The following is a 26652-nucleotide window of genomic DNA, read 5'->3' on the forward strand; positions in this document are numbered from 1 at the left end:
CGCTTGACTTGCATAACACACATTACACAAGTGGAACTATACACATTTCATACTGCTAATTTCAACCTATTATGTAGCCTTTTTTTTTTACTACAAAAATATAAAATATAAAATAGAACAATACTAGGTCTAATTAGTAATACAAAGATATTATAATTACGAGTGACAATTGTACAAACACAACAAAAACCTTCAATAAATGAAATTATTTGTGGAAAAAAATGTTTTCTGTTCAAATTCAATATTCCCAAACATGTCATAGTAACTAGTAACATAAAGGAATGATATACACATTTCTTAAGTGAGTGGGGTGGCGACTGGGGTGGCCTGTGCCCCCCTGGTCACTCCCTAGAAATGCCCTTGGTAGGTGGGTCCACCAGCTTGTTTCCATGGACATAATATGTTTAAGGCTGTAGTGTGGAACATTCTAGACAAAGCAATACAACTTCTATTGAGACAAAAAGTTATATAGTGCACCTTAAAATACTTTTATTATTCAAACTTTTAAACATTTAAACTTTAGAGTTATTTTTTTTAATGTATTAAAATGTGTCTCATAATATTCTTGAAATGTTAATTGCTTTTTGAATTTCTTTATTGAAATCACCTTCACATGCTTGAAATTACAAAAATAATTCAAGTAATTAGAATGTAAAAATTGTCCTTTTGTTGTTGGTACTGACTGAAAGCCTTTGCTCCGTTCGAGCTTATTAAAATTGCAAATGTGATTTCTTTCCGTTTTTATGGTGTTTGTTCACTTTGTTTACCCGTGCCCGCCTATACCCCTTTCATGAATTTAAAAAAGCCTATTAAAACGTCCCACATCTTTTTTTTTTTCATTCCACTGCACAAATACAGCAAGACTAAATGAAATTGGCCCTTCAAAGCAGGAATAATATTAAAATATGACTCCCCGCTTCGTGAATGGAGACCTGGAACTGCATTTAAACAACAATAGCATAATATAGGCCCAATAATAGTAACAATATAAACTTCTGTTCTCTTAATACAGGGGTTCCAAAACTTTTTCTCTCTCTCAGTGAACCAGCGGATGTTGACAAATGCCAAAGCCTTGTGAGAACTTATTTTTTTTAAATATGTATTGAAATAGGAAAGTAAAATGTAAGTTATGAATAAATAATGATGCTCTCACAGCGCTTCAATCTACTTAAAGCCCCATTACCTTTTAGCCCCCAATTCCACAAAAAACAGACTAAATCAAATGTAAGTTTTCTTTTTTTTGGACGTTTTATTGCATCTCCACAAACCTGACTCTTACTTGACCTTGCTTCCACGGAAATGTTTTACCTTTGGATATTTCACAGTACAGCAAAAAACAAAATGTATCGACCTCGACAGAGAAGAAGTATGGTTCCAGAAAGTTACAGAATGTTGCTTTGAGTAGCCACAGCTGCCTTGGAGACGGATGAAAGCTACACACGCACGCACGCACGCTAGCACACACACACACACAAAACACAGACACACACAGACACACACAGACACACACACACACACACAGACACACAGACACACACACACACACACAGACACACAGACACACACACACACACACACACACACACAGAACACAGACACACACACTGGTCAAAGTGAGATTCAAACGCCCATCTTTAAGTTCTAATTTCTAATATTATGTTCATCTTCTATTGTAATAATCATATCACTTCAAGCAGACAATATGTTAGTTACCATAGTTACCTTGACATGTTTCGTTAGCTATAAGAAAAAGTGAGTTTTGTTTTTCTAAGTCCTCTGCACCCACCATGGAGAAGTTCATGACTTTGATAATCCACACGGTGAGGGCCAGGTTGACGATCATGGTGACGAGAAGCAGGAGCAGGAAGAAGTAGAGCCCCCTCTTCCACCAGCCGAACACCACGCCCGGGCCGGCCCCCTCGCAGCCGGCCCCCTCGCAGCCGGCCCCCTCGCTGCCGGGTCGAGGCAGGTGGAGGGACTGCGATGCCAGGATGTAGTGCTCCTGGGTAATCTGCAAAGCAAACCAGCTCCGTTAGCCCGCGGGACGTGTTGGCGCGGCACAAGCGGACTGAGAGTGGTTATTACCTCCTGAGTACCTCCGAAAGGCTCTGGGCTGAGGCATGGAGTGAGCCGGCTAGATATAAGCATTATGTAAAAAAAATCCATACCCACATACAGCTCCATACTAGAACGAGATACAGTACTCGTTTGAACAAGTAGCAATATTCAAAAACCTTCAAGGACACATGTTATGACTGTATTTATATTGTTATTGACCTTTAAACATGCTCTTGAGTACATTTACTTTTGTTTTGGAACTTAAAACAATGTGTACATTGAAAGCCACACAGTCAGGCGTTCCCTCATCAAGATTTGGCCTTAACAGTCCATCTACTGGCAGTAGAGGGAATTACCAGCAGGCTGAGAAATAGATTTTCAAAGTTAGGGGCCCCCCAGCAATTTTAGGGGCCCACAACCATAAGTGGCGTCGCTGCGTCATATGATAAATTTGTTGTTTTAAACCTCGTTATTAGCATGTAAAACAACTTAAAGTACTTTTATCTTTTATTTGATATGAAGGAAGGGCACAAATACTGAATTCCTATAAACCAGAGATCATGATCTTTAATACTGTTTAATTTAATATAATAATGTTTCTTAGATACAAAATAAATACTGTTATGTATACTACAGCATTTGATACAAGGAGATCTTGTGGAATATATAAAATCACAGCCTACAAAATAAACTACTAACATATATACATTACCCCGATGCTAACAAGTCCAAAGGGGGGGGGGGGGGGGGGGCCTTGGGGGCCTTGGATACTTCCACATTGACACAGCTTTTGTTGCAAACAACTTTAAAAAGACTGAATTGTGGGCTGAGTAGAGATAGACGCCCGCCAACCTAAATATCACGTTTGGGGCAAAATTAGACCGGGAATTTCCGAGTACAACCGAACAAAACCAAACGTAGCGGCCAATCAGATGCCCGCTTCCATCGAAATTAGATCACGGACACCGCTCCGCCAATGAGAAGCCAGAAGACTGCCAAGTGGGCATGTCTGTCAAAACGAAACTTAAGCGATGAAAATGCCCCGAATATGGCCAAATTACTAGTTAAATCTTGATTTTTAGATTTAGATACAGGGGCACGGGGCAGAGATTTGACTGCTTACGGGCCCCGGGCCCCCGTCTATTTCACTGCCTGACCAGGGTGAAAAAGCAGACAAACTAACTTCCTCGACATGCTAAAGTAAACACGCAGTTGTAATGAATGTGACTTGAAGCTGAAAGAGCGAGTCAGACAGAAAGAGTCTGGTGATGATTTCTCGTCACAAATCTGGTCAATTTGAACCAGAGTGTTTGTGAGGCTCAAAGAAGGAACAGAGAAGACAACCTTGTAAACAGGATGAACAAAATAAGTGCGAATGAAGCAAAATACAACTCCAGTTATGTTTTTTGATCGGATGATGATTGTATTGTTACAACAAAGGGACAATGTTTTTGACCTTTCCCGAAGGATTAAGTCTCAATAATCAGAACCAAGCACGTATAAAACTAAGTGATTTTGTGTTGAAAATGTAATATTTTTTTGGGAAAACATAGACATTTTTCCTTGGTATCGAAATCGGCTTGTTGGCTAAGGCAACGTCTGTTTGTACGTGCTAAAACTGAAAGTTGGTGTACACAGCTGGCATTATATAGCTGTATCTTCAACACAATACATACATGGGCACAAATAAGAGCTGATGTTTTCTGCTTTCATAGTTTGCTTTCATGATTACATCTGCTTCAGCGGCGCCCAAGTCCTGAACAGAAGCCGGAGCAGAGTAATCCATCACGCAGCGTGTCTAAAGACAAGGTCGTTTGGGTGACGTTATTTTATTAAGAGAGATACCACCTCACCCACTAAACAAAAGGTTGTATGTTTCATTTCGCTGCAGACACCGGCTCATCCTTCATGATCTATCTCCAACCAGGATCAAGATTATTCTGTTAATTGATCATCGCAAAGAGTAAAAAATAAATGTATCATCTAATAATTGATTAGTTGTTTGAATTGGAGAAGATCAGAGTTTTTCTGTATTTGACCCAGATGAAGATGAAGTGATCCTGTTTGAGGACTTGATATATATATAAAGACAAATTAGAAAAATATATATAAAAAGTTTTCTGTGTCATTTTGATGTAATTCTTGCTTTGTCTGAATCTTAAAACATTTTCTCAGCACATGGCATGTTTTGAAGTCTAGGTACAAATAACGATTATTCAATTAAGGTACTAAATTAGTTGATTATGAAGATTATTTTAATATAGATTAATAGTGAGTTTCAGCCATAAATAGTTATTTGATTAGTCGACAAATCGAAAATATAATTGCTGACTAGTCAACTTCTAAAATAATAGAAAATAGAGCAGAACTCTTTTCCAACGCAAGACAAAATTAGAAAGTTTCTTCCTCGACGGGCCAAGATTAATACGTATTAGTTTGCCAAGGGCCAAACCTAATTCTGTGTTGCATCTGAAAAGTTTATTTGCAAAGATATAATTATAAAGTTTTCTTTTATTAGACTCCCAAGAGAGCCATGTTTGGCCAACAGGCCAAACTTTGGGCCTTAAAAGAATTCGGATCTATTGTTGGACAATGTGAATAAACGCACATGAAGGGTTTCACTGTTGTTTGGTAAAGATGTCAATAATCGTGAAGAATTGTTCAATTCTGATGTTTCTTCTCACAATAACTGTAACACTGTCATTTGATGTTGTGACGTCCCGATCTCCACCTCATCCTAAACAACTAAACATATATTTACTTTCCATTATAATCTGAAGCTTTGTTTATTCACTGCCTCGAGCAAACGTCTTGACATTTCTGCTTGTACCTTTCTATAAAATGATTTGTTGAGTTTTAATCACAGGCCACAGCTGTTTTCACTGTTAATTACTTGTTGACATTTTGTCAAAGTGCACCCTGCATTCTTATAGGGTGTCAGAGTGAGTGACAGCTTCCTGTAGCCGCTCTGTTTACTGCTCCCCTCCAGTGCCAAGCTCCATATTAATACTGCCCTCCAACTTTTCTACTTCATGAAGCATCTTAATACAAGCAATATAATACACACTAATACACATATCAAAAGAGAAATATCTAATTTTCTACAGGAATATTGCAAAAGAAGAGCTTATATTTATATTAAAACTGAAACCATAACCCGATTTCATATTAAGGATTGAAACTTTTCCAAAAGTTATATAAGGTAAAGACATCACAGACTCGACGAATCAACTTGTTTTGAAGTCTGCCATGGTCATTTTAACATTAAATATATATATATTCAGAGCTTGGGTGAACATTAACTTACAGAAAGTGGTGTAGATTCACATCTTTCAGGGGCAAGTGAAGTTTTGAAATTGGAGCTCATGTATCAACAGCTAGCCGGCTAACAGCGCTACATGTGGCTTTGTGATGAACAGTGAGATTAATCACAAAAGTCAAAATCATAATTTATATGGCCACAATCACCAAATGACCAAATGCTATTATATGAATTATTAAAAATGATATAATTTGGGATCCTCACCTCAACTTAACTTTCAACTTAACATACATTTTTGGTCCTTGCTTGACAATCCCTGAATGTTTCACAGTATGGCACAACAGTCATGTCCATGGAGTCCAGCAAGTGGCACCAGGCAAAGTTACAGATTAGGGGCCTCATCTATAAAGGTTTGCGTACTCCAAGTGGCCACTCCTGATTTATAAGATGGAATCTGCATACTGAATCCACCTCACGCCACGCCCTCTCCACGCCTCCAAAAGGCCATAAAAGGACCACGCAAAGTGACTTAAGAATCAGATTTACAGAAACATGAGGCGATAATTAGTGGGTTTGACCAAGGCACACGGGACAGAGAGAAAGGGGACAGACACTGTGAGGTTTGACCATGGCCCTGTTCACACACATGAATACGTGCACGTGGAGGTCTGAATAGTCAAAGGAGGGGGCAGTGAGCGCGTGCGAGTGACACAGTTGCCCTTCCTGACAGAGTGAAAAACAGCAGGAGCGATATGGATGGATCAGCAGCAGAGACAAATGTGTGGCACAAAAAAACAAAATCATGTGCCACGTGAAGCTCTGTCAGGCGCTCTTATTCTGCCCATAAAACTGTGTGTGGAATGTAAAAGCGTTGGTCACTTCTGTCAGTGCGCGCACCTGTGTCTGGCACAGATATCATTTCATTTATTCAAAAAAAGGTTCACCCTCAAGAGCAAGCTGTCTGTTACAAAATGATGAAGGGCATTCAGGGTCAGGATCAGACACTGGGCTGCATGTTGTGCACAGGGTCAGGTTGGATCATCTGAATCGATCTCAATATGTGTCGAGAATAATGAGTGGAATAAACAGCCCTTCTCCGTGTTGAGTCCAACTTCTGTTTAAATGTGATTCTCTCTGAAATCAAATTACTTGAGGCTAAAATATGTATTTGCTGATGCATCAAACACTTCCTCAAACCCTCTTCACTTCTGCTCCTGTCCACGAGTGTCGTCTTTTCTCTGTGTCTCCAGACTTTGCACAGAACTTACAAGAGGGTCGGAGAAATAAGCACAGTCCCGAGCCTAGAGGAAGTTTTATAAATACCGCGGATGGCGCAGAGGGCGGCCTACGCACTGCGGCCTACTCAAGCAAGCTTTCTAAATGAAGCCCCTGATCTGCGGGGAGGCAAGCTTGCTCAGAGTAGGAACACACGGTTTAATACTACAGTGTGGAATATCCTAAAGCACCATCTCCACTGAGATTTTGCCCCTTAAAACCCTCACGACTCCTGCCTCTCCTTCTGTCTCTGTCAGTTGTGGATGCAGTGGCTGTGAAGCTGCTGAAGGCTGTGATATCAGGGAGCTCGCCGACGTGTGCGAGAGCAGCCGTCCGACTCGACCAGAGCAGATGCTGTTCTCCAGCCGATCGTGACCGTGAGCTGACGGAGCGGCCCCGTCCCGAGGCGCACGGCTGCCCCGCTCCAAGCTGACCTGTTGGCTTCGGACGGGACGGTTTCACAATCACACTGCCCCCACCACTGATAATGAACAAAACAAAGTGTGCAACGTCTGACAAAGCAGGAGACGATGTTAAAGAGTCAAAGGGAAACACATTTTTAAAGAGTTAAAAGAAAAGTAAAATAAGTCTCTATTATCAGTTACTGTGAGCTAGAGGTGCTTGGTATAAAGAATGATGATGAGGTTTAAGTGTGACACAAAAAGTTAATTATCAAATTAACTATCAAATTGACTGAATAGAGTCAGGTTAGCATTAGCTAGTTAGCATTCCTGCAAAAATTATCAATGGAGCTCAACACTCAAGTTGCCATGAGTCCGGTTATAAATTTCGAAGTATTCAAATATTAAAGAGTTTAAAAGCCCAACAGGAGCTAACCACTATGTATCTAACTAATTAATTAATGTCAACAAGGCAATTGTTTTCAGTCCAAAAAAAGGTTTACAGCTTTACAATTCTGCAAAAACCTTTATAAAGTTTCAGAAACAGATTTTTGATATAATCTTCTTGCTGATTAGCCTCAAAACAATCTTTTAAAAGAGAATATTTATTTGTGAAATCTCGTCATCTCAAGTTTGTGACAAAATAAAGTAAATGTGACAAAAACAGCCATATATATATATATATATATATATATATATATATATATATATATATATATATATATATATATATATAATTATTATTGAATTAAAACCACTTCTAAAATAGTCACAATTATTATTTTGGAGCTGTTACAATTATATTGTGACCTAAATAATCACAATTATCGATTAACCGAATAATCTCGATATTCCAAGCCAAGCGTCACAACTCTTAAAAGGCTTTGAAATAAATTCTTGGGCTTTGAATTGGAGTTTCATCTGCAGATTACGAAACAATGCGAGGCTGTGCGAGGAGAGGAAAGGCGCTGATTTGAGCAGGTTATAGTTTGATATATAGAGTTGCCGTTAACTTAATAATGTCTTCCTGATCTCAGTACATATATCATCATCCATATATCTCGCAGTTAGTCTTTTTTCTATTCCCGTCACTTCAGCATCCGTCCGCCGTAAATCACAATTTAACTCTTCCTCTGTACACAGCATATTTCCCCACCAAAACATCCCATTTTACTGTCAGACTTTACAAACTTTAAGCCGGAACGTCATCTTTGCTTGTTAAGACATGGATAAGTTTCCCGTGATTTCCCTGGGAGCGCCGCTAATTCACTGTGCTTACTAAAACGCTTTAATTGCGCAGCACATGCACGGTAATGGCCACACCTGTGCTGCGCTTTTCCCCCGTGGAGGAACAGAGGGTTCAAGCCATGCGCCAGTCGAGTCGGAGATCCACGGCCCACATGTCTTATTCATACTCGTCATTAGCATACACAACACTTATAGCATCTAATGAGCGCTTTTATACTCCGTGTCAGCGCTGGCAAAGAGGAGAAAAGCAAACCATTTAATCGTGACTTTTTAAAAAAAAATTCCCTGCTTAGTGACTATAGCTTGTCCTATAAGTGATCCTGTAAGAAGAGTGTGAGTTCTAAACACATCCACAAGCATTTACCGTATTTTCCGGACTATAAGTCTTTTTTCATAGTTTTGGCCGAGATGCGACTTATACTTATATTTATACTTATATACTTATACTCCGGAGCAACTTATAATGATATTATTTGTTACTTTCACACTTGCATTTCATACTCCAGTGCAACTTATATATGTTTTTTTCTTCTCTATTATGCATTTTTTGGCTGGTGCGACTTATAGTCCGGAAAATACGGTAAGGTGAAATGCGTTCTTATCTGTTGAAGGGTTCACCACCTGCTTGTTTCCAGCAACAAGTTATTATCCACAGCATGGTATTAAACAAGTTACAGGACAGATCTGTGGAGAGGCAAGTCCCCTCAGTAAGAATGCATGTTTTTCACGATATTTTCTAGCAATAAATACACTAGCTACATTTGCCGACATCTCCATGGAGACAAGACAAGCAACTTTCAACATTTGAAGGAAGACTAAAATGTGAAGCGCTGAACTAAAAAAGCCCATTTGTAGAGCAAGCAGGTTTTGCACAAAGACAGGATTGGCAGAGGAAATTGTAACTTAAATAGGTCTTTGAGGGCGCGAATTGCTGCCAAGGTGTGACACTGCAGTTGAATAGAAAAAAAAGTGTAAAATTCATACATTTTAAACTTATTCTGTAGTGAACTTGCATAAATGTATATAAAATTAAGGCATTTTGTGTGTAAAATGGTCAAAATTGGACATATTTGGAACATATCAATCTGAAAAATGGATAGAACCAGGATTAAATTTCCAGAAAAAAACAAAAACAAAGTGGATTTGAGTAAATTAGATCTTACAGAAAATTGGCCTTGAAAAAAGCAATAACACATTTTATAAACAAATCCTTCTCTAGGATCTGTCAGAATGTAAAGTCCTTAATCTTGAATTGAAAGCCACAATAGAAAACTCCTTGCTTCTCTCCCAGGACACATCATCGCGCCAAACGATTGTGGATTCAGCGTCTGAAAAGATTTGGAGGAATAAGTCCAAAGTGTGAGGCAGAATCGAGATGTGCGCGTCAGCTCAGACAATGCATACAAACTCAAAACAAAGACATTTATCCAACTTGAACAACTCGTACAGAATCTCAAACTAGTTCAGGACATTTGGTCAATAATTCAACATGACATTTCTCCTTTATTAAGAAAATCTAGCTGCATCAATCAATTTATCGATATATAATTCTACTGTTGGCTTATGGATTGACCTCAGAACCTCAGAGTTTACATTTTACATTGACAACAGTGTTTCTCAGTCTGATTTAAAACTTCTTGTATTTTTGTATAAATTTAGACCTCTACAAACATGTTCTGAAATGTATGCGTTTCTTGTTTTAGTTTATCAGTTTATATATTATTCTTCTCTCAAATGCTCCAGTGATTGTTTTAAAAATGTGAGCAAGATCCAACTTTTTAAACATAAAATAATCGCAAATATGATCGCAATGCTTTCAAAATAGTCCAATGCTATTCTAAAATGTGCTGCTAATAAGGTTAATATCTTCAGCAAAACAAAAGGGAAATGCATTTCTCACAATTGTCAAGTTGAACCTTTTTCAAGGGAAACAAACCCAGAAAGATACTGTCCACTATTAATATGGATCATATATACTTCACTATGTAGGTTCACTATGTAGGTTCACTATGTGGGTTCACTATGTAGGTTCACTATCCAGGTTCACTATGTATGTTCACTATGTAGATTCAATATGTAGGTTCACTATGTAGTTTCACTATCTAGGTTCACTGTGTAGATTCACTAGGTTCACTATGTAGGTTCACTATGTAGGTTCAATATGTAGGTTCACTAGGTTCACTATCCAGGTTCACTATGTATGTTCACTATGTAGGTTCAATATGTAGGTTCACTATGTAGTTTCACTATCTAGGTTCACTGTGTAGATTCACTAGGTTCACTATGTAGGTTCACTATGTAGATTCAATATGTAGGTTCACTAGGTTCACTATCCAGGTTCACTATGTATGTTCACTATGTAGGTTCAATATGTAGGTTCACTATGTAGTTTCACTATCTAGGTTCACTGTGTAGATTCACTAGGTTCACTATGTAGGTTCACTATGCAGATTCAATATGTAGGTTCACTATGTGGGTTCACTATGTAGGTTCGCTATCCAGGTTCACTATGTAGGTTCACTAGGTTCACTATCCAGATTCACTATCCAGGTTCACTATGTATGTTCACTATGTAGATTCACTATGTATGTTCACTATGTAGGTTCAATATGTAGGTTCACTATGTAGTTTCACTATCTAGGTTCACTGTGTAGATTCACTAGGTTCACTATGTAGGTTCGCTATGTAGGTTCACTATGTAGGATCACTATGTAGGTTCACTATCCAGGTTCACTATGTAGGTTCACTATGTAGTTTCACTATCTAGGTTCACTGTGTAGATTCACTAGGTTCACTATGTAGGTTCACTATGTAGGTTCGCTATGTAGGTTCACTATGTAGGATCACTATGTAGGATCACTAGGTTCACTATGTGGGTTCACTATGTAGGTTCACTAGGTTCACTATCCAGATTCACTATCCAGGTTCACTATGTATGTTCACTATGTAGATTCACTATGTATGTTCACTATGTAGGATCACTATGTAGGTTCACTATCCAGGTTCACTATGTAGGTTCACTATGTAGTTTCACTATCTAGGTTCACTGTGTAGATTCACTAGGTTCACTATGTAGATTCACTATGTAGATTCACTATGTAGGTTCACTATGTAGCATCACTATGTAGGTTCACTGTGTAGATTCACTAGGTTCACTATGTAGATTCACTATGTAGATTCACTATGTAGGTTCACTATGTAGCATCACTATGTAGGTTCACTGTGTAGATTCACTAGGTTCGCTATGTAGGTTCACTATGTAGGATCACTATGTAGGTTCACTATCCAGGTTCACTATGTAGGTTCACTATGTAGTTTCACTATCTAGGTTCACTGTGTAGATTCACTAGGTTCACTATGTAGGTTCACTATGTAGGTTCGCTATGTAGGTTCACTATGTAGGATCACTATGTAGGATCACTAGGTTCACTATGTGGGTTCACTATGTAGGTTCGCTATCCAGGTTCACTGTGTAGGTTCACTAGGTTCACTATTCAGATTCACTATCCAGGTTCACTATGTATGTTCACTATGTAGATTCACTATGTATGTTCACTATGTAGGTTCAATATGTAGGTTCACTATGTAGTTTCACTATCTAGGTTAACTGTGTAGATTCACTAGGTTCACTATGTAGGTTCACTATGTAGGTTCACTATCCAGGTTCACTATGTAGGTTCACTATGTAGTTTCACTATCTAGGTTCACTGTGTAGATTCACTAGGTTCACTATGTAGATTCACTATGTAGATTCACTATGTAGGTTCACTATGTAGCATCACTATGTAGGTTCACTGTGTAGATTCACTAGGTTCACTATGTAGATTCACTATGTAGATTCACTATGTAGGTTCACTATGTAGGATCACTATGTAGGTTCACTATCCAGGTTCACTATGTAGGTTCACTATGTAGGTTCACTATGTAGTTTCACTATCTAGGTTCACTGTGTAGATTCACTAGGTTCACTATGTAGATTCACTATGTAGATTCACTATGTAGGTTCACTATGTAGCATCACTATGTAGGTTCACTGTGTAGATTCACTAGGTTCACTATGTAGATTCACTATGTAGATTCACTATGTAGGTTCACTATGTAGGATCACTATGTAGGTTCACTATCCAGGTTCACTATGTAGGTTCACTATGTAGGATCACTAGGTTCACTATGTAGGTTCACTATGTAGGTTCACTATCCAGGTTCACTATGTAGGTTCACTATGTAGGATCACTAGGTTCACTATGTAGGTTCACTATGTAGGTTCGCTATCCAGGTTCACTATGTAGGTTCACTATGTAGATTCACTAGGTTCACTATGTAGGTTCACTATGTAGGTTCACTATGTAGATTCACTATGTAGGTTCACTATGTAGATTCACCATGTAGATTCACTATGTAGATTCACTATGTAGGTTCACCATGTAGATTCACTATGTAGATTCACTATGTAATGTAGGTTCACTATGTAGATTCACTATGTAATGTAGGTTCACTATGTAGATTCACTATTTAGGTTCACCATGTAGATTCACTATGTAGATTCACTATGTAGGTTCACTATGTAAATTCACTATGTAGATTCACTATGTAGGTTCACTATGTAGATTCACTATGTAGGTTCAATATGTAATGTAGGTTCAAAGCAATGGAAGGAGTACTTTTACGGACTACGACAGAGGCTGAGGACTACGACAAAGTCTGAGGAATAAAGTCTGGCGGTAATGCAACACTTGGATGCCAACCGCCATAAAACAACAACAACAACAACAACTATGTAATGTAGGTTCACTATGTAGATTCACTATGTAGATTCACTATGTAGATTCACTATGTAGATTCACTATGTAGATTCACTGTGTAGATTAACTATGTAGGTTCACTATGTAGGTTCACTATGTAGATTCACCATGTATATTCACTATGTAGGTTCACTATGCAGGATCACCATGTAACCTTTATGATGGCGACGCTACAGCTTTGATTTGAATGTTCCGTGCATTAAACTTCTCTATCTTGCTTTTATTCCACTTCGGGTATTTTTGTTGTAGCACCTCTCCACAGATCTGGCCTGTAACCTGGCCTGGTGGCATCACTGGCTCCTCTCAGTTTAGATATTGTGGAACATTCCAGGCCAAACAAAACATCTCCATTAGAAAAAGTTGCACCTTTAAAAACCAGAGCTTTCTCCGATGTGTCTTTGTATTTGATGCCCGGTGTAGCGTATTTTGGCAAAGATCTTTTTCATTTTCCGTCTAAACCTTTTGAAATGTCACGCTCGCTTGTTTTGTGAAGTCGTCCATCGGGCCGATCCCCCCAAGCGACTCCTCTCACTCTTTCGTCTCTCCTCCGACCACGGCACAACTCCAGCTCCACGCCGTAAGTGATTGTTTCCTTGGATGAACACGTTGGGTCACGTCTGCCAGGAAAAAAAAAAGTGGCAGATGTCTTGCCGATGGAGGCAGTGACTTTGCGGCGGATACAAATGACCTGTGCCGCTGGCCTAGAAATGTCAGCGCTTCCAATTTACCCGGCAATGCGGCTGAGGGACAAGAGCATTATGAGGGGTGCTTACACAAAGGCGGGATATAAACTGTCAATGCAGGGTCACACAACTCTGCACAACCATAACTTTCCATAACAGTGAAACCACTCTGGTGTCCAACGATCCGGCCGTCTCCGCGCCGCGCTCGAGAGTTGGTTATTTTTTGTTTGTCATCCGAGAGAAGAGATGCACGTTTTAATCGAATTTTAATCAAAAAGTTGCCGTATCGTTTCAGATTGTCATTGATCAGCTTGGGGGATTTTTAATTGCCACGGAGATTCTGCCATTGTGGTATTATATCATTGTTTTTTGTCCTCATGTTGAATAATCTGGATTTTGTTTTCTTGATTGTATTTTGTCTTATTAAAGTGGCACGAAAACAACTTCCGATATTAATTTCATCAACTTTTTGGAATTGTCACCATTTAACACTAAAAAAGTCTGCTCCAAACCGCACACTTTTACTGACAAGCGATTGGCTGTACACCTCCCGAGTCTTGATTAAAAAGTTGATCATTGACGATTAGAAATTACTGAAATACTGATTAAAACTTGATTTATTGCAGCCAGTCCTCGTCGTCGCTTTACAATTTTGTGCATTACTCATTCGGTCCATACTCGATAGATTATTAGAAGCGAGGCTGCGTCATCGTCCCGTCGAACCACCGCCAACGCTCACTCACTCACGCGCTACATTCATGCACTGGCAAGGTGGGCGAAGTGTCTTGCCCAAGGACACAAGGGCAGTTATATGGACTACAGCAGGGGTGTACAAACTATAGCTCAAAATGCAACCTTCAGATGCATTTTTGTTCCGCTACATTGGCCCAAATCAGCATAGACTGGACTTTTTTACAGCAAATATGTGTAATTCTACCACTATAACTTAATAATAACATCACATTGTAGACATAAAGAGACATAAAGAGCTTTGTTAAACGCATCCATCTGAATGTCAAGAAAACACATTTGCAATTTATAGCTACAAAAAAATGTCAGATAAACGATAATATTGAAACTACTTTATGCTGCTGATACAATAACTCAATAACTAAAGCGGGAAAATCTTATCAAACTATTTTTTTCATAATTGTGCTTTGTATTGTTTAAAGACATACTCTGAAATAAATACAATTTGGGGGAAAAAAACACATAATTAAACCCTTTTAGTACTAATTTAATGTAATTAGTCCTTAGTCAGCTCAAATATTACTGGTGCTACAACAAAAAACAAACAACAACAACAACAAAATCCCTACAAATATACGCACAATGAATTTTCAGCCCCAAAAAATTACGTTCCAGCTTTTATTTATTGAACAATAAGTTAGTTGTTGTGTGAGTAGAGATGGTCGTCCTTTCATTTCAACAACCCTGGAATAAAATCACTTCTAATCTGTCTCCCATCTCAGGACTAACCAGGACTAACCAGGACTAAACAGGTCTAGCCAGGACTAACTAGGACTAATCAGACCTGCTTTGATTCAGAGATTAAACACAATCAGGTGTTAATGAAATAAAAACTAAAAACAATTAGATCGATCTGAACAGGGAAAGAACACATGATACATTTGTTTAAAGGCGCAATGGACGATTTTTCGGCGATTTGCGAACTCAGGCGTGCGGACTGATACAACACACACGTGCGTTTGTTTATTAGCGCGACGGATCGAATCGCATCTCTCGTCTCCCGTAGATTTCGTCTTCTTCTGAGTCAGCTCGAACTGTCTTTCTCTGTCTTCATTTTGTCCCGTACACTGAGGGAACTATATTATGATAGATCAATGCGCTTAGACACGTGGAAACGTGGGGACGAGCCTGACGCGGCTGCAGGTAAGCGGTAGGTGTGTTTTATGATTGATATGTGGCAGGACTAATCGGCAGTCCACGCCACTGGGAAATAAGACTCAGATTTGGGCCAAAAAAATCGTCCATTCAACCTTTAATATTGCACAGCTTCATTTGAGAGAAAAGTCCAATTACAAGGAGGTCAGATTACGAGACAAATTACTGACTTTTTAACAGATGCTTAAAAGTTTGAACCTAAAAGAGCTTCACTTAATAGACCGAGTCCAGTCCGATCACTAAATCTTTGATATCCATATGATATTTTTTGAAGCGAGTGAATCAGAGTAGGCAAAACTTCTCTTTAAAGTTTTCAAATATATATTCCAGACATGTTTGCGCCACAGCAACCCACTCTGTAACACTCCACGCAGCGATAAATCCAACCTTAATACATTAATACACCAGTCAATACATATGCCGTCCTAAAACTGACTTTTGCCTAGAGCCATGCCCAATCTGGACACGGATTTGAGTCTATTTTAAATCCAGTGTTGCTAAGGGAGACGTCAGCACTTGTAATTTCTATGGCAACCCACTGTTTCCAATGCGTGTGATTTCTTCGCGGACATTTTAATGCATATATTAGCCCTGGCTGGTGGGGAGTTCGGGGTCCCCCTGCGTTTTCCTCGCCGCCGACGGACGAGTGCATCGCCTCTGGCGCTTTGTCGATGTGTTGTTTAAACACGCCGCTCACTGCCCGGGCGCCGGTCACCCAAAGGTGCGGCAGGTGGACAAATCACAGGCCATTTTCACTTCTGCAACACTCACTATTCATTACGCGGCACATTTTTCACTTGGCCAAAAAGCAGCTCCTGTGTCGTTTGTCTCCTGCTGCACTTTGTTCAAGTCTGGGTGAGTTTGTGAGTTTGTTACGCATGAATATTCAAAGTAAACGTTTCTACAAAGACGCGATAGTTAATAGTTAAAAGTATTACAGATGGCAGATTTGTTTAAAAAAGGTGTAATATCACAATTGTTATTTGGGCATAATGCAAAATTAGACTGTCAGGCTAAAGTTTTAGGGTTGTCAAAAGTATCAAAAACCAGATATTAATCAATATTAAATGTAGTATTGAAAGTATTGTAGTATCGATACAAAAAAAGCATTGTGGGACCTTTAAGTTTAGAATGGTCTTTATCTTTATCTATATCATAATTATAAGAATGGAAATATAGCATAGTAGCAGCACTTTGAGACAAAAATGAGACCACTGTGCGCCGTCTGCATGTAATAATAACGTGTTTTATGTCTTGTCAACCTTAAAGTAAGAGTTGAAAGCAGCACTCTGATTGGCTGCATTTGCGGTTTCACTTTGCCATCTGAATAAAAAGATGTTCTAAAGCCGAAAATGGATATTATCAATGTGCCAAAGGGTTTGTGAGAGCTAGGAACTTGTAAGACACATTTAAATACTACTACAACCACTTCTGGTTCTGCTGTGTGAACGTTAGGTTGCAATGAACTAAAGATGTGATCTGTGAGTAGATATTTACATTGTCTGCATGCTTCTTCTAACTAAAGATTTGTAGCAAGATTCTGTCCTAGTTATTACCGAACCTTCTTGAAATTTTAATCCCCGCGAGCAACAAAAGAAGCTCTAATATGCAAAATCAAAAGGCAGTTTGATAAGGAAGTCTAGTTGAAGTCATTGGCGATGCCGTTTAATCCTTGTCCAAACGGGCCTGTTTGAGCTGGGTAATCAGAGCTGTCTTATTAAATTGTCATATGTTCTCGAGTGTTTGTGTAGGAGCGAGGCAAATGTCAGTACCTTCAACTCGCTGGTATGAAAACTACTCCAAGCTCCTGCAGATTTACTCCTACAACCCACACAAGCCGTGATTACATGCACTTTCTATTATTAGGCGCTCCACACCTACACAGCGAGCGGTTGTCTAAGGTACATCACAAAACCATTATCTGCGTTTGAAACATTTTTTGGATCTATATTTGTACAGTAAGCTCTTTGAAAAGCCTCACACTCGATCTATAATCCGGTCAATGCAAGGTAGTGCCGGCAACTAACACAGCGACCAATCAAGTCCTTGTCCTTTATCGAGTTCAATCTACAATGTGCAGACCAAAATATCAGAACAATAGATTTTTGCACAAATCGGAATTCCCCGTGCACGCTGACGTTAACTTCATATGTTCTTTGGCGCTCAGTATTCTTAGCACTAGTGGATGAGTTGTTGTCTAACCCACGTTAAGATTTAAGCTATAGAGGGTTGATTAAGTCACATCTGGGACTCATCACGATCCTTCCGAACTACTTGAGTATATTATATATTTACAAAGGTTCATTGAGATTAATGCTTGATCGCTTTGTTGCGTGTTATTGTGGCATAATGTAGTTTAAATATTTATTGCTTCATTGAGATATTTTCTGAAACAATATATCGCACTTCCGAGCTATATGGTGCACTTTTAAGCAGAATGAATGTTATTTTAGTGTTTTTAGCTTTTACTATTTCGCTTTGACTTATTTTTATCCTTTAATCACTTTGGGGACCTCCAGTGTTTCCTCTGCACCAGGCGCAGTGGTTGGCTGTGGCCTGACTCGTGGGCATCAGAAGGAGCTTTGGCGTCTGCCTCGTCTCTCCACGGGGACCAGCCATCGCTCTATGGTGGTAGGCGGCTCTCTGCTCCTGGTGCGGACGGGTCACCTGATGGCCTTTCCTGAACAGGTTCATCTGTACTCAGCCACAGGTATTTTAGTGTCCATGTGTGCGATTGCATGACTGTGTGAACGTGACTTGTCTGTGGGTTGTTTGGATTCATGGGTCAGGCGGTTGCAGGAATGATTGGGTGGCAGCATTGTAAAGCACCGTTACACAGTTAGCTAGTTAGTTAGTTTGTTTGTTAGTTTGATGTTTCCTGTATACTGTTCGGATGTTCTGAAGCCATTTTCGATTACTTACATCCCCATGTTGCATTGCACTTGTTTCACTTCAATTGAATCCGTGATAATGTACAGCAAACATAATGATTCGACCACCTGAACTCGTTGACCTCGGCGTCCAGTTTGCTGTTACATTTCACACTGTTTTGCGCATTTATTGACTGGCTCATATCCATCCGCGCATCAGCCGAGCAAAACCCTCTTTCTTATGCACTCCAAATACATAACGATTACAGATAGCTTAAACAAGACGCACTAAGACCTATTTCCTCCTGAAACAACAACACTGCACAGCTCACGATTACACACGCTTTCTATTATTGCAACACCAACGCAGTAAGCGGTTTCTCCAAAGTACTCCTCTACGAACAAATGTGTTTGGGCCGCAGCCAGTATAGACTTATCACGCTAGATCTATATTAGTTCGGTAGACTCGGGACCCTTTTAAGTTCTGATCCGTCACTTTGCGTTTTTTTTTTTTAAACTTTAGGGAGAAAGCCACTCTTCGGATCGCGAAGTACACACCCCGAGCAACCAATTACCCAGCAGTCCCTTCTCTCTCCCAGTGCGCCTCATCTTCATCAATTAGTGTTAGACCAATACTCTACATGGTTCGCTCATCAAACAGCTGCAATGGGCCGCCATGGCTCTGCGTCACCCACGAGGGCCTAATGAGATGAAATCAGAAGATATTAGCTCGCCATAATGTTAATCAGTCAAATGAGCTAACGGGCTAACAGGCTTTTGCGCAGCAGTGCCAGCGGAGTCTCGCGGGGCCGTCACAGCTGGAGGTAAGACAACGCTCGGCTGCTGTAATGGCCGAGCGTACATCTGTCCGAGTAGTGCCTAATATCGCCGCGGCAACCACAGTGTTGGAGAGGCGACGGCAAACTTTGAGGCGACGGGGAAAAGTTCGCATTGCGGTGACCCACTTCTTTACCTTGAGATGGCATTGTCTTGACTTTCCACTTTGTTCCCTTAAGAACATATTTCTATTTAAGACTACATTCTTCGTGCAGCTGCTCTTGTATATATTTTTAAGCAACTGTGGCCCTCTGTGTAGAAGAAATACATTTTTGAAGCAGTTTTGTTGTTTCCTATAGCCTTCCCAAGCAATATGAAGCTGCAAATTTTCAAACTGTGAAAAAAGGAGATAGCAATTTATTAATTTATCTATTTATTCATTATTTAAACAAGACATTGAGATCGAGACCTTTTTTTCAAGGGTGACTTGGGACAAAGTGAAAATATGACAGCACAGGCAAGAGACTTTTGAAGAAAATAAAACAATAAAGCACTGACCATTTTTGAAAGATTCTCTCTGTTTGTTTTTTAAAATCCAGTGAAAACCTTTAATTTCACTCAGTCTCAACTCCAATCTATCCTGGCTCTCACAAACCCTTTAGCACAACACTAGCACTCCAATGCATTCGTTTTGAGGAATGTGCACCGATTTATAGCAGCTTTTTATAGTAGGCTTTATCGTCTATAAATGAAACTAATAAAAATGTAATTAAAAGACAGTCTAGTGTGTTCTCCCATACAAGGTTACGGAGAGACATTACTGCTCTTTTGTGGTAAACAGTATGTTCTGTGCGATACATGAACCTCAAAGACTTTGCAAGCACATTTTACCACATTCTTGATGCGTTGTTAAATTATTGTCTGGATATTGTTACCGAGATCATCCGAACAGATTTTGGAGCTATTCGTTACGGTCATAATCGCTCAACCCTAACTCTATGGTCGAGCGAGACACGATGCACTCAAGCTTATTACCTCATTCTGTTATCAGGCAAAACATCCACAAAGAAATTATACAGCGCTTACAGTGCAGTGAATTATAATAGATGGGGTTTTAGGCTATAAAGAAATATTGTGTGCTTATAACTGTGACTACGCCTGAACATAAAAAGAATACTATTGCTATTAAATGGGTTTTGACAATGTTCTATAGCCACTGTAGAGAAAGTCTCCAAGGTTGTAATGATAATAGTCCAGCTCTGCCCAAAACCTCCCAATATAGAACGGAAGATAACTCAGTAAAAAGTGATAATATTCAATACTATTAAAGAAACTAAATTGTGCGCCAATGCACTCGTTTTACAGAAACTGAAAGAAGAACCTTGGCACGGAATTTATTCTGACATGACCATTTCACATTTAGTTGAGAATCAAGCTTGAGTGCGGCCCTCAATAGCCCGCACACTCAGAGGAATGGAATTCAATTTTTGCGACTCAATCTTCGGCTGTGAATGCCTGTCAATGGATTAATCTCGCCGGTGAGCTTTGCCCTTTCCCCGCAGATGGATAACGTCAGATTCCTCCTACAGCTCACACCTACAATGTAACCCCTACCGTACGCCAACACTGGGGGATCAAACGCAACAAAAAGGTCGCGGCTGCACAATCAAAGGCGTCTCGACATCACAGCGGCCGTTTGAAGGAGGCTTTCACAAAGAGTTTCTCATAGTTTCTAGATAAAGCCAAACATCACTGACCTTTGAGCCACTTTAAGGTCGGCTTTGTTCATGTTTGTTGTCCGCCCCTTGTTGTCGACGATGGCAGAGGAATACGATGAACTGCTACTGCAAATTGACAGACACTTCTCCACGCTACAGTACTTTTTTCGTACTAATCCGCAGGCTAATCCTTTGAGAGTGATGGTTTGGACAGCACCCTGCAGTCATTTGCATTCATCAGTGCGCGCAAAGTGACAGAGAATACAAAACAAGAAACTTCCATTCATCTTGTATTGTTTTTAGCTCGACAATAGTTGGAGTCGTGCTACAAACGCCCTCGTGCAGTACTTTTCTGTTTGAATTTTGCATCGGATTAAATGACCGTAATGAATCTGCATTTCTCTTCTGAATGTTCTTTGCTGTTTTAAAGAGGGACTACCACCTGCTTATTTCTGTGGGGATGTTATTGCTTTGCCAGTCAGATCTCCGGAGAGGCAAGCCCACTCACATTTCTCAAGGTTTTTTTGCTTCTGTGATTGACTGAATGTGCGAGCGCTAAGTTTAATGCCGTACAGTGAAATGTTCCAAGCGGCGGAATCTCCCTGGAGACAAGCGAGTGGCGAAAGCTTCATGGTGGCACTATATTGAACTTACTGCTTAGATGTCAGACGACTGATTCAGTGATGTCCAGGTGCCAATCAGAACTGTGCTTATACTGTATGTGGGTCGTACAGCTGAACACTCTTCGTGCTCGTGTTCTTGTCCTGCTTTAGTCTTGGTCTAGTCTAAGGTTAAGTTACAGCTCTTCTTCCAGTTTAGTTTAGGGGCAGGAAAGATTGGCAAAAATGTTTTATCTCACAATAACCGTAAGCTTATCTATCTCCGTGGAGGCAAGCAGGTCAGATCCGTGGAGAGGCGATCAGACTGCATGGTTTTCTAGGAATTTCTGAGCAACAAAAAGCTTCAGTCATTTCTAATCATCAACGAGTGATCGGACTGGTCTTTTTAATGAACAAATCCACAGCCAATTCTCTGTCAGTAAACAATGTGTTTTGGAGCAGAGTTCAGACCTTGGAAGAAATGTGTCATGGCTCAAAAGACACTTTTGTTTGGACACTTGTATGCAGATGATGTAGGTCTGTAAGAGAAGGCACCGTCTAGTGCACAAGTGATATATTCAAGAGGATTTTCACTCCATCCAACAAAACTGTACTCATTTAAAATGATTAATGAATTCAAATAAAACTAAATGTATGCTGTTCTCCAAAAGACACTCTAGTGACCAAAAAAGAATCTATTCTTATGGTTGATGGTAACAAGTACCCAATTACAAATACTTGGGCATCTGGATCAATGATAAACTCTCCTTCAACAAACACATAAAAGAGCTGACAAATAATCTTACAGCCAGATTGTCATTCTTCTTTAATTATAGAAAACAGTTAATCCAGGCGGCATTTCTCTCAGTTCTAGATGATGGTGATATTATATATATGCATTCTACAGCCACAGTCTTGAAACCTCTGAACTCAGTTTATCATTCAGCTCTAAGGTTCATTACAGGAGAAGGACACGGAACCCTTCTAAAGAATAATTCTACAGTAGAGTGTGATCATTGGATGTGAGAGGAGAACAGCACTGCCTTTGGTTTGTGTACAAGGCTCTAGTTGACATTTTGCCTGATGACTAAATTGAATGTATCAGTACAATTATTCACTGTTTAAAGTCTCAGGACATTTTTATCTTACAATCCCATCGTGTCAACACAGAGACAGGAAAAAAGGCTTTCAACAACTTTGCTCCTGTGGAACAAAACACAGAGACCTTTTGAAATTAAATCATTTGATGCCATATAATGATTTTAAAGCACTGGTCAAGGACTACCTACAGTGCCAGAGCACTTGTTTTATATACTGGTACTTTTATCTCTTATTGTATGTATTCATGTGTTTTTATGAATTGGTTAATTTTATTGAATGCTTTATTTGTGTTATTTATTTCCCGTGTCCTTAGACAAATGTCCCTAGTCCTGTCCTTAGACCCTCCTTCTCGGCCAAGAAAAACTTGAGGTATAAACTTGAAGGAGTTCCACAGTGACGGAGATCTCTGACTCCCTCAGACGGACAAGGGACGCGAGATAGACAGTGGATTCAGGAGGAGAACCAGTTCTTCAGGAGGAGAACCAGTTCTTCAGGAGGAGAACCAGTTCTTCAGGAGGAGCAGGGCCGGCCCAGCCTATAAGCGAACTAAGCAGCCGCGTAGGGCCCCGAGGTGTTAAGAGGGCCCCCAATCTGGCAACCCGTCTTATGCGAAGTGCAAGCGCAGCGTGCTCCACTAGTGTAGTAGCGCTGATAGCGCGGCAGCGCACACAGCGGTAACATATAACGCACAAACCGCATTTATTTGTAATGACAATCTGGCAACCGAGACACCAAACCTGCGCTGATTGGTCAACTCCATTGTGAGTGAGGAGAACGAGAGCAAAACATAAACACAACAGAACGTGGTCATCATGTCCAGAAGAATATATCTCCTGGTGCCGAAAAACGAAAGAAGAAACTTCAAACTCAACAACACTTTCCAGGTATTGAACTTATCTTACAAAGAGACGGTTAATGCTGCTGTTTGAAACAACACGATTCTGTCACGTTAGTTCGCTCAGGCTGGAGGCGAGGAGAGCTCTGCCCCGCGCACAATAATATGTCTGAATGAAAGATAATAAGCTTAACATTTACACCAGCCTGGTAGTGTGAGCTGCAGGTGAGGCCGGTGAGGGGCGTCTATGGCCCGGGTCACTAAGAGGCGGAGATCCGGTCCGGACGAGCGCCGTCTCGTCCAGAACCTCTGACGTGAAACTTTGGAGTGAACAGTGTGCGGCCCTGTCCCGGGCCCCTGTCCCGGGCCCCTGTCCCAGGCCCCTGTGCAGCCTCAGTTAGAGATGAGCGGGTTTGAGTTTGCGTCCCTCTCTCTCACATCACCATGTGTGAGAGCAATCGTGACTCGTGATGTCTGTTTTACTTTGACTTCTTAACGTGGAATGAGAGGAATGTAAAGGTTTATGCACGTGAGGTCCATCAGCCAATCACATCGCAGCATTGTTTCATGCAGGAGTCCAGTGTGGTGTTCTGATCAGAACAAACATTTATATTGTAATTCACTTTTAATAGAGCAATAAAACATTTCAATTTATTTAAAAAGCATCATTACTTAAAACTATTACTTTTACATTTTCAGTTAAAATGAATCAATTTGACCATAATTATTTTTCATAGCCAATATTGTATTGAGTAATTAAGTACACTAATGTATTAATAACTGGCTTTAGTCATTTTCTCCTGGCACAGTTTCATCACATCATCATTTTATAGCATTACAACCTCAACATTTTACTCATATGCACCAGAAGACCCAAAAAAGGTCTGAACATTTCTGGGAGAGCCCCCAGACCCCCCTGTTTATTCATTTAAACTAAAGTGCTAATGTGGCTGTCGACCCTTAACGCCCACAAATACGCCCAAAAACATATCTGGGACGAGTGTTATTTGTACAGGGAGTAGAGGTGATGTCAGCGGAATACCAAGTTGCATTGTGGGATTTATGTTAGCAATGTTTGAGCTTGTGAGGTGTTGAGAATAAACTAACTGGCAAACGAATGCCCTGGAGTTTTGGTGCGCTTTGTTTGCGTTGGAGAAAGTTCCCATATGTGAACTGTTCACTGACAATCAAAAAACTGATTCTGATGACGTGGTGAAGGGCCCCCAAAAAAGTTTTCGCTTAGGGCCCCCTGAAGGCTTGGGCCAGCCCTGAGGAGGAGAACCAGTTCTTCTGGAGGAGAATCAGTTCTTTCAGGCAGATGAAGATTTGGTGTTGTTTTAACAGGGACTCATGAAAAAGAGAACTTGTCTCATTGGGTTTTCCCTGTATAAATAAATAAAATGAATGAATGAAATTAATTTATTTCTAATAAATCGAGAGAGTTATATAAATATATATATATTACACATTATGGACATCAAATAGAGGTCCCATTGGGTCCAAAGTTTTCCAGAGTCCAAACTTGATTTTTTTCCTATTTTCCGTATGTCCATTATAATGTCGGTCCTGTCCCTGATTATAGGTGCAGTTTGTGTCATCCATTTTTTGTGTTCTGCCGCCAGACAGGACAGTAGTGGACAGTGGAAGAGCTCATGATAGTTCGACATGGTGTTCTGAAAAACCTGTCACACTTTTCCAACAGAATTCCTTCCACTGAGACGAACATATATATTCCCATTCTTCGTCAGTTAAAATAAAACTACCTGTTCTTTCCCATTTCAACGTAACTACTAGAGTGTCCGCCAAATACATATAAATACATTTAAATATAACAAATGCAAGATATGTACTGAACGTTTAATGAACATTCCAAGCAAAGCAATGACAGCTCCATGGAGTGAAGAAGGTGGCGGACCCTCCAACAGGAACAAAACAAGGTACAGAGACCACCTTTAGCATTCAACTTGACATAAAACTACCTCAACAAAACGGAAGGTCAAGGTGTAGAAGTGACTCTTTGTCGTGTGTCCAGCGCTGCAGATCCACGGACTGTACTCGGGGGGCTATTGGGGGCTATACCGGCTCCCGCGCCACACCGGAATGATAATGAGGGGCCACGCGCGCAGAATATCATTATGCCGTCACTTTACCGCGATAGTTGAACGTGTGAACGCATTTTAACGCAACGGGCAGAGATAGTAAAGAACTCCAGGATGATGCCCGGTGTCTTTCCTCTTTCCGCACAGCTTGAACACATCAGAAGGCTATTTATCATTTTTGGAAATAGATGATAATTATTTACTGTTTTGTGTTCACCATCTGTTAATTTTATGTTCTCTGTTGAGCATTTTTGGCAAATTAAAAGTACAGGTTTTACGCGCGGCGATGAGGGAATTCCAATAACGTGACACATGCAACTATTTCTATGTGTGATCGTAATAAAATGAGTAATAATAAAAACTCACCTTGAGCGTTTCGATGTCCAGAGTCGCCGACTGCTCCATAATTACTTCTCATTTGTTACATATTTCCACGAAGTTGGCGACATGTTTCAGACTCGCCGAAAAGCCGCCGCGCGCCGTCACTTCCATGAATAAAACAACAGAATAGAGTTGTTTTGAGGAGTCTTTTATTGTTGGTGAAGTGGAGGTGAATTGCGCCGGGCTCCGAGGCTCCTTCTGCCGCTCGGTGTCCGTCCAAGATGCGACTGATCTGACGCGTTCTCCGCTCCGGGAGTCAAGGCGCACGGAACGGAGCGCGCCACATCCGGATTGGAGTCATTTTTCAAAATAAAACCAAGTGGCAGATTGTTTCTCGTCTGGCTTAATATGTTGGTTTAAATTGTGTAGCCCGCGTTTGTAGGTCTACTTAGTTCACCACCAATTATTAAATGTGAATTAAAACGCGTTGGATTTGCTTCAGATTAGATTTAGGAACATGAAAACAAAGCGCTTCACAAACAGCTTAATACATTGTAACTTGCGCCTTAATTGTTCATTTGTGTGACCCTTTTCATGCTATTCATGCTGACTGTAAATGTAAAATTGTAGTCTCTTGATTCTGTTTTATACAAGATATTTCTTTTGGATCGGCACTTGGGTACTTTCTCAGTTTTTTT

General features: G+C 40.2%; 1 protein-coding gene across 1 annotated transcript in view; it reads right to left on the reverse strand.

The window, feature by feature from the left end:
* The window catches only part of LOC140372056 (zeta-sarcoglycan-like), an 87792-nt gene extending 61660 nt beyond the window's left edge, over positions 1-26132 (reverse strand). The window contains exons 1-2 of the mRNA XM_072459321.1: positions 26000-26132; positions 1787-2011 (exon numbers count right to left, since the gene is read on the reverse strand). Coding sequence (XP_072315422.1) covers positions 1787-2011; positions 26000-26038 — 264 coding nt within the window. The 5' untranslated portion in view covers positions 26039-26132. The remainder of the gene's footprint in view (positions 1-1786; positions 2012-25999) is intronic.
* Positions 26133-26652: the final 520 nt, after the last annotated feature.

Source organism: Eucyclogobius newberryi, unplaced genomic scaffold (assembly GCF_026437365.1).
Source record: "Eucyclogobius newberryi isolate DKJ021-1_F unplaced genomic scaffold, fEucNew1.0.hap1 SCAF_22, whole genome shotgun sequence".
Taxonomy (NCBI): Eukaryota; Metazoa; Chordata; class Actinopteri; order Gobiiformes; family Gobiidae; genus Eucyclogobius; species Eucyclogobius newberryi.